This window comes from Orycteropus afer, unplaced genomic scaffold (assembly GCF_000298275.1).
Source record: "Orycteropus afer afer isolate SDZICR_OR568_19922 unplaced genomic scaffold, OryAfe1.0 scaffold00447, whole genome shotgun sequence".
In the NCBI taxonomy this organism is placed as follows: Eukaryota; Metazoa; Chordata; class Mammalia; order Tubulidentata; family Orycteropodidae; genus Orycteropus; species Orycteropus afer.
The window spans coordinates 2,384,937-2,394,551 of NW_006922034.1; the positions used below are offsets into that span (position 1 = coordinate 2,384,937).

At 36.3% G+C, this 9,615-nt stretch overlaps 1 protein-coding gene across 1 annotated transcript in view; it reads left to right on the top strand.

Annotated features, from left to right (window-relative positions):
* Window positions 1-9,615, top strand: part of NRK (Nik related kinase) — a 243,831-nt gene that overhangs the window by 197,964 nt on the left and 36,252 nt on the right. The window contains exons 16-18 of the mRNA XM_007954223.2: window positions 748-845; window positions 4,789-5,162; window positions 8,764-9,076. Of these exons, the coding sequence (XP_007952414.1) occupies window positions 748-845; window positions 4,789-5,162; window positions 8,764-9,076 (785 nt within the window). The remainder of the gene's footprint in view (window positions 1-747; window positions 846-4,788; window positions 5,163-8,763; window positions 9,077-9,615) is intronic.

Genomic DNA, 9,615 nt, shown 5'->3' on the forward strand with positions numbered 1-9,615 from the left:
TATGCAAACTGCTGTATGGAAAGTGAATTTTCTCCATAAACTTTCACCCAAATCACAATTTAAGGGAAAAGAAATTCAGTTCCTTTGTCACACTGGCCACATTTAAACTGCTCAATATCCATAAGTATCTAGTGCCTACTTTATTGGACAGTGCAGATACTGATCATTTCCCTCAACACAGAAATTTCTATTGCACAATGCTGCTATGGAAAGGTTCCCAGCTTTATAAAAAGTTTAAGTTTTATCTCTTTTCAGTTGTGCATTCCCCATGTGTAATTGGGGGATTAAGGTTTCAGAGTCAGCTCTTCTCTTGAGATTTTTGGGTAATCCATCCTCTTCCAACATCATTGTTGGATTCTTTTTCTACTGGTTAGTATGGAAGGCCAATCGTACTGCCCAACCCTTCCTATTCTTGACACATTCTTCTTCTTTTTAATGGAACTATCTGGTGCCAGTCAGTTTCCATTATCTACCTCCCTTTCTTACACAAATTAGAAATATTTAGTGATGTAAGCTTAATATTGAGAACAGAATAGCCACGTAGGTCTACAAAGGGAAAAGAACTTGAGTCTGTTCCTAAAAACAAGATTTAAGATCCTGTCCTCATGAGAATATTTTTAGCTGACATTTCTGAATAGAATCATAAAAAAATATGAAAAAATACTAGAAGATTAAAATGGTCCACCATGCAGTGAAGGCAATGGCTGTGCTCATTTTTGTTGCTAATACCTCTTTGGCATTCCACAGAATCTTCTTCTGAGGAGGAGAGTCCTGTGACTGGAAGGAGGTCTCAGTCATCACCACCTTATTCTACTATTGATCAGAAGTTGCTTGTTGATGTCCATGTAGGTTTCCATCTTAACACATTTACATCTAATTTTTTAATTTTCAATTTTTTAACTTCCATTTTCATTTTCACTGAAAGAAGGAAAAGTTAGAGGGGTTTTTTTATCAGTCACTTTCAGACATATGTCCTTTGTTACGTTACCATACAGAATATGAAATCTAGAAATTAAATTTGAAATGGAAAAATAATTGATCTGAAAATATTTCATTTTACATGTTTGTGTAAGAACATTTATGAAAGGGGAATGATAAAGAGCTATTTGTGGAAGATAACCTGATATTAAGGGGACAAGATCAGGTGCTCAAATTTTATCTAATATAATTTCTTGGAGTATGAGGCAATGTGAAAAATAAAGCACTCAAAGAAATTAAAGTGACAACTGAATGCATAAGAATGTTCTTCAAGTCTTTTTGCAATTGTGCTTTCAGATCATTTTGTTTTACATTTATATTTATAATTACCCCCCTCACCATACACACACCCTTTGTAGACTTACTGGAAGTGCCATATGACCCCAAATCAAATCAAACCAGTCGCTGTTAAGTTGACTCTGACTCATGGCAACCCACGCATGTCAGAATAGAACTGTGCTTGATAGGGTTTGCAATGCCTAAATTTTTGGCAGTAAATGACCAGTCCTTTCTTCCAAGGTGCCTCTGGGTGGACTCGAACTGCCAACCTTTCAGTTAACAGCTGAGCACTCAACCATTTGCACCACCCAGAGACTCCAAAGGTGCTATGTTACATACATTGTTGTTGGTGGTGTTTTTATTGTTGTTGTTGGTGGTGGTGGTGGTGGTGGTGGTGCCATCAAATTGGTTCAACACTTAGAGACCCTATGTACAACAGAATGAAACACTGAAAGAATGAAACACTGCCCAGTCCTACATAATCCTTAAAATTGTTGCTATGTTTGAGCCCATTGTTGCAGCCACTGTGTCAATCCATCTCATTGAGGGTATTCCTCTTTTTTGCTGACCCTCTAGTTACCAAGCATGATGTCTTTCTCCAGGGACTGGTCCCTCCTGATAACATGTCCAACGTATATGTGATGAAGTCCTGTCATCCCCACTTCTAAGGAGACTTCCAGCTGTACTTCTTCCAAGACAGATTTTGTATGTTCTTCTGACAGCCCATGGTATATTCAATATTCTTCACCAACATCATAATTCAAATGCAATTCTACTCCCATCTTCCTTATTTACTGTACAACTTTCACATGCATAAGAAGCGATTGATAATACCATGGCTTGAGTGAGGCACACCTTAGTCTTCAAACTGATATCTTAGATCTTTAATACTTTAATGAGATCTTTTGCAGCAGATTTTCCCAAAGCAATAAGTCATTTGAATTCTTGATTGATTGCTACTATCATGGGTTTTGATTGTGTATCTAAGTAAAATGAAATTCTTGACAACTTCAATCTTCTCCACTTATTGTGATGCTGCTTATTGGTGAAGTTGTGAGGATTTTTGTTTTATTTATGTTGGGGTTTAGTCCATACTGAAGGCTGTGGTCTTTGATCTCCATCAGTAGATGCTTCAAGTACCCTTCACTTTCAGAAAACAAGTTTGTGTGCATATCACAGGTTGTTAATGAGTCTTTCTACAATCCTGATGCCATGTTCTTCTTCATATAGTCCAGCTTCTTTGATTATTTGCTCAGCATAGAGATTGAATAAATATGGTGAAAGGATACAACCCTGATGCATATCCTTCCTCATTTTAAACCATACAGTATCCCCTTGTTCTATTTGAATGACTGCCTCCTGGTCTGTGTACAGGTTCCTCATTAGCACAATTAAGTGCTCTGGAATTCCCCTTCTTCTCAATGTTATCTGTAATTTGTTATGATCCACACAGTCAAATACTTTTGCATAGTCAATAAAACACAGGTAAACATCTTTCTGGCATTCTTTGCTTTCAGCCAAGATCCATCTGACGTCAGCAATGTCCTCTTTTGAACCTACCTTGCATTTCTGGAAGTTCCCTGATAATATCCTGCTGCAACTGTTTTTGAATTATCTTCGGCAAATTTTTACTTGCATGTGATACTAATGATATATTTTTATTATTTCCACAATTTATTGGATCGCCTTTCCTGGGAATGGGCACAAATATGGATCTCTTTCAGTCTGTAGGCCAGGTAGCTGTCTTCCAAATTTCTTGGCATAAACAAGTAAGCACCCACAGAGCAACATCTGTTTGTTGAAACATCTCAATGGGCATTCTGTCAATTCCTGTAAACTTGTCTTTCACCAATTCCTTTGGTGTAGCTTGGACTTCTTCCTTCCATATCATTGATTCTTGATCATATGTTACCTCCTGAAATGACTGATGACCAATTCTTTTTGGTACAGGGGCTCTGTGTATTCCCTCCAACTTTTTTTGATGCTTCCTGCATCTTTCACTATTTTGCCCATAGAATACTTCAACATTGCAGCTCAAGGCTTGGATTTTTTCTTCAATTCTTTCAGCTTGAGAAATGCCAAATGTGTTCTTCCCTTCTGGTTTTCTAACCCAGATTTTTAGCTTCTTATGTTCAAGAGCAAGTTTCAGAGTCTCTTCTGACATCCATTTCGATCCTTTCTTCCTTTTCTGTCTTTTTAATGACCTTTTGCTTTCTTCATGTATGATGTCCTTGATATCATCCCAAAACTCATCTGGTCTTTGGTCTTTGGTGTTCATTGCATGAAATCTGTTCTTTAGATGGTCTCTAAATTCTGATGGGATATACTTAAGGTCATATCTTGGCTCTTGTGGACCTGTTTTAATTTTCTTCAGCTTCAACTTTAGCTTGTATATGAGCAATTGATGGTCTGTTCCACAATCAGCCTTTGGCCTTGTTCTGACTGATGATGTTGACCTTCTCCGTTGTGTCTTTCCACAGATGTAGTCAATTTGATTCTTGTGTATTCCATCTGGCAAGATCCAGGGGTAAAATTACTCTTTATGTTGTTGAAAAAAGTGTTTGCTACGAGTGAGTTGTTAGTCTTACAAGTTCCATCATGCAATAGCCAGTGTCATTTCTATCACCAAGGCCATATTTTCCAACCACAGATCTTTCTTTGTTTCCAACTTTCACATTGCAGACACAGTAATTATCAATGCATCTTGATTGAATTTTTCATCAATTTCAGACTGCAGAAGTTGGTAGAAATCTTCAATTTCTTCACCTTTGGCTTTAGTGGTTAGTACATAAATTTGAATAATAGCTGTGTTAACTTGTCATGTATGTGTATTGATATTACCTGAAGCCTGGCAGTATTGTATTTCAGGATAGATCTTGAAATGTTCTTTTTGATGATGAATGTGACCCCATTCCTCCTCAATTAGTCATTCCCAGCATAGTAGATCATATATGATTGTCTGATTCAAAATAACCAATACCAGTCCATTTCAACTCACTAATGCATAGGATATCAATCTTTATGCATTTAGTCTCTTACCATATATACCATATTTAACATGTGAATTTACATTAATTTGCTTTTTAAACGTGTGCTTGAGATATATTAAGATGACTTATGGCCTGTAAAACCAGAGCTGAAAAATTAACATATCAATTTAAGAGCCTCTCGTTAATCCCAATCTATTGGGATTAAATAAAAGGTGAAAGTTACTTTATCTATAGGGCATCAGCTCGCCTACTCTGTTCTGCATTGAAATCAAATATCTAGTTTTCAGCAGATAAGGATAAATAATAAAAAACAAAGAGAGTAAATTTTGCCATGTGTGATACAGAAAGGCCATTGATAATCACAGTCTGTGGTTTGGGTTTTCCATTTAATTCTCACTACAAGTTGGCTCTCTACAGCAAGTGAACATCTTCATTTCAATTGAAATTATATTTTTATAATGTTTTCAGCTTGGGAAATTTTCCGATCTAGAAGAAAATGAAATGTTACCAGAGACTACATTAACCTTTCTTGTGCACACAGGTTCCAGATGGATTTAAAGTAGGAAAAATTTCACCCCCTGTGTACTTGACAAATGAATGGGTAGGCTATAACGCACTTTCTGAAATATTCCGGAATGATTGGTTAATTCCTGCACCTGTCATTCAGCCACCTGAAGAGGATGGTGAATATGTTGAACTCTATGATGTTGGTGCTAATACTGATGGTGACGGTGATGATGATAATGATTCTAATGATGCTTATGAAGATACCTATGACCATGGAAATGCAAAAGAGGACTTTGATAACCAGATGGATCAAGCTAATGATGTCTGTGAAGGCCATCATGATGACAAGAATGAGAAGGCTGTTGTTGAAGAAGACAATAATCATGATGATAATTCTATTTGGCCAAGGTTGGTTTTTCTGGGTTACTTCTATAATTATACAATTATACAATTTCAGAAATATGGGAATATTCCATTTACTTTAAAAATTCACTAACAAGAGGGTGAATGAATTACACTTTCATATACAAAATAACGTCATTTTCAATAAGAGATTTTAAGTTTGTTAATGCAGAACACTTTGTGTTATTTGTATATTTTTTGTTAGCATTCAAGTATTTATTAGCTTCTTTATGTCTGAAACTGAGTGTTTCCATTAAAATTAATACATGATCCTACCCTGTAAAGGTACAGTGGCATAAGAAATGGTGTTATAAATGAAGTATGCTATTTAATAACTGTAAGATGAAGCCTTAGTATTGGTGAACAAGCTCTAATTTTACTGAGAAAAAAATAAATTGTAAAATTGACTCCAACTGCTTGATATTTTCAGGCTGTAAATTACTAAAGTAGTGCTGTTCTTAGAATTCTGGGAACTGCTGTAACTTAATCCAGTACTCATTCACTTTTATCTTCATACAGAATAGTTGCCCAAAATGTTATTTGGTGAAGTAATGCTTTTAGCATGCCACCAGTTGTTTGCTATCTTAGTTCCTTGCTCATCTCTAATCAGAGAGTGTGTTCTTATTTACATATGTCCATGGTTTCCATTTAAACTGATTAGTTAATATAGTGTGTATAAATATAGATTTTTTTGTCTTCTAAAAATGAATATACACATTTTTTTCATTTTTAGGAAAATTATTAACAGTGGGAAAATTGTTTGCTTTATAACATTAATACCTATATATCATTTTGCTAAATTATCTAATAATGTTATTGGGGAAACATACATGCCAGAAGGGACTACATATCATTCAGCACTTTTTAAAAACAAGGATGTATACGAAATATAAATAAATTTGTTATTTAAAACTGAACAAAAACATTAAACAATCATGACTGTGGTAAACATGAAATCTTAGAGGAATGGATGCACAATGCAAAGTATATATAACTAAATTATGTTGTTGTTGTTATGTGCCGTCGAGTCAGACCCGACTCATAGAGACCCCTCCTTGGGTTTCCAAGGCAGTATTACTATGGAAGTAGATTGCCCGACCTTCCTTCCGAGGAGTGGCTGGTGAGTTTGAACTACCAGTCTTCTGGTTAGTAGTCAAGTGCCTTAGGCACTACGCTACCAGAGCTCCTATAGTATTCTCCATTTATTTTATCATTGAATATGAGTCTTGTTCTTTATAGAAGAGTTTTAGTTTAAAAGCCACTTGTATTAGAATCTTTTAGGGTACTTCTTGAAGTGAATAATACTAATCCCATTACAAATGTCCAGTACTAGAGTATCCCTTATAAACCAAAGTTTTAGAGCCACTGATCTAGAGATTCACACATTGCATAGTAAACATTTGTATCCATTTGGAAAATTATTCTTGCTATGCAAACAAAAGCTCGTATTCTACAAAGAAATAAGAGCTTATTTCTTGAGCAGGGAACTAGTTCTTTCAAGTAAGATCTCATCATGTCTCCATCTCTGCTAGACACGGGGTTTTATTATTATTATTATACTTCTTTTTAGATTTTTTTAAATTTTTTGTTTTTGCAGTGTTCCCTTCCCTCCCCTCCCACCCCTGGCAACCAACAAAGAAAGTTTGTTTCCATATATAAACATTTCCTTGACTTTTTAGAATAATGAACTAATGCAAGATTTGTCCTTCTGTGATTGACTTATTTCACTCAGCATAGTGTCCTCCAAATTCATCCACATTATGTGTTCTTTAGCAGATTCTACATTATTCTTTACTGTTGCATGGTATTCCATTGTGTGTATGTGTAGACACAGTTTTAATAACAAGATTTGTTCCAATTAACCCCTGTTACTAGTATCAGTGGTTCTCAATTCTAACTACACAACTGAATCACCTGAGGGGCTTTAAAAAGTACTGTTGCTTGAGCCCCAGCCCAGATCAATTAAATCATAATACCTGCAGCTAATTCTGGACCAGAATATTTTATAGCTGAAAAGTGGAGGAATTTGATTAATGTTTCTGTGCGTACTAATGCTCTCCTAGATGTGGCACGTAAGTCTGACAACGTCTCTTTAATGAATTGGGAAATGTACTGTTTAACCAAAAGATGTGTACATCCCACGAAAAACTGAAGAACTGTATGCAACCTGTTCTTTGTTGATTTACCTGTACATAATCTGAAACATGCTTGAGTGAATGATTTAATCACTTCAATTTTTGGCTACCTGTCCAGACTTATAGTTAGTGTTGTGTCTTCCCCATTCAGTTAGATGCCAATCAGGTTGTTCAGGGTGCATTTCCCTTATTGTCATGCCCCCTATTTCTCCAGAATCTAAGCTACATTTAGAAAAGTCAAATAGTGGAGAGCAAATGTTTGGTGACCTAAGTCACTCAAGGCTTATCTTTCCAGTGCCTCCCTTTTCCCTTGTTGCCTCAAGTTTTTGTTGATAGGCAGCAATAGAAAGAGTTAAAGAAGAAAACACAGACAAAGCGTTATTGTGAAGTTCTTTATGAGAAAATTTGCATGTAAATAGGCATGACCCTTGTGGATAACTTTTAGACGATTTAGATAATTTCCACATAGCAATTTTAATTTCCATGGTTATGCGTTTCTCAGTTGAGATATTGAAGTGTATATAATAAATTTAAATGAGTAGTAAGATGATCTTTATCTGCTTAATTGGTGGAGAAATTACCAAGAGTTCTTTTTATTTTTTGCCAATTAAACAATCTACCAGGAATTCCTTTATCAAGTAAATTTGCTTTTAAGATTACCAAAGGCACATGTGTCTAATGGTGTCTCTTATGCAAAATCAATCATTGGAGCATTTTGTTAAGTTTAGCGTTTTTAACAACTAATTAAATGACTCTCGTAGTTCTATAAGATCTCTGTTATTGAACCTCCTGGTGGTAGTAATAGGCCAGTGGGATTTGGTAGCAAAGCAGTTAATACACAAGTAAAAATAATCAAAGTTTATATTAAAATTAACATAACAAATTACTTACATTGCAAGAACAATTATTCAAATATGTTTTGATTGAACAGAAAATATGGACTTGATGGTTGTGAAGTTACTAATGCAATAATTATTATAATATTTAGGGGGAAAAAAAGTTATTGCTACTAACCTAACTCAAATTCCTAAGAATGAATGCAAGTCCTCTTGCCTCTGCCATTCAAATAGCTATGGTGTTAATTTAATGTTTAATATTGATAGGAGAACATTTTGTGGGAATTTTCTTGTCTATGCTATACCAAAAGTAGAGAGCCAGAGAAGAAGGGGAAGACCCTCAGTGAGATGGATTGACACAGTGGCTGCAATGATTGGCTGAAACACAGCAGGGCTTGTGAGGATGGCACACAATGGGCAGTGTTTCTTTCTGTTGCACATAGGGTGTCATGAGTCAGAGTCAACTCAATGGCACCTAACAACAACAACATGCTATACCAATAAGCTAAGTTTACAGTGTTCACACTGAGGAAAAACATGCCCGGATGTGGTAGATATGTACAATGTTTCATTTGCTGACTTTCAAAGGTATTTTTGTTGGGTTGCTTTCTTTCATTAATTTGAGCTTGTTATCAGGCTAAGCTGTGGCAAAGGTGGAAGAGGTGGAAGCTGCAAACAAGATGGTGGAGGTGGAAGTGATGGGAAAGAAGGAACCTGTAGAGTCTATGGAAGCCATGGAAACAGTGGAAGCCATGGAGAGAGTGCAGCCATTGGAGACCGTGAAGGCACTGGAAGAAGAGGAGGCAAGGAAGGAAGTGGAGGTAAGGAAATCAGTGGAACCAATGAAGAGAGTGGAGATCGTCAACTCAGTGGAGAAGAAAATTGCTCAGAGACCCATGTTCCAGGATTGGAGAGACCAGCATCCCAGGATATTGAACATCAACAGGAGGTAATACACTATTCGAAAAAGAGAGTGAATTCATCTCATTGTGAATGTGTTTCTTCTTGTGCTATGTAGCATTTCCAGCCATTCCAAACAGATTTTAACCTTCTACCCCAAAGCCTTAAACACACTTCACTGAAAATACAGCCTGCTTACACTAACTTACAGAGAAGAAACTCAGAAAAAGAGGCACAAAATGTGCCAGAATTTTTGTGGGATGCTAATCTTGTGGGGGGGAGCTCTGGTAGCATAGTGCCTAAGGCTGGCAGTTCAAAACCACCAGCCATTCCTCGGAAGGAAGGTTGGGCAATCTACTTCCATAGTGACACCACCTCAGAAACCCAAGGAGAGGTAGCTATGAGTCTGGTCCAACTGGATGGCACATAACAACAACAACAATAATCTTGTGGGAAACCATACCAACTAACATCCTATCTGTTAATAAGTCCTTCTATGAGTCTAAATAGTAATTATTGGCATTAAGAGAGGTGTTCTGCCCTGTCATAGACAGGTTTTATGATCTTTTCAACCACAAAAGTACTGTA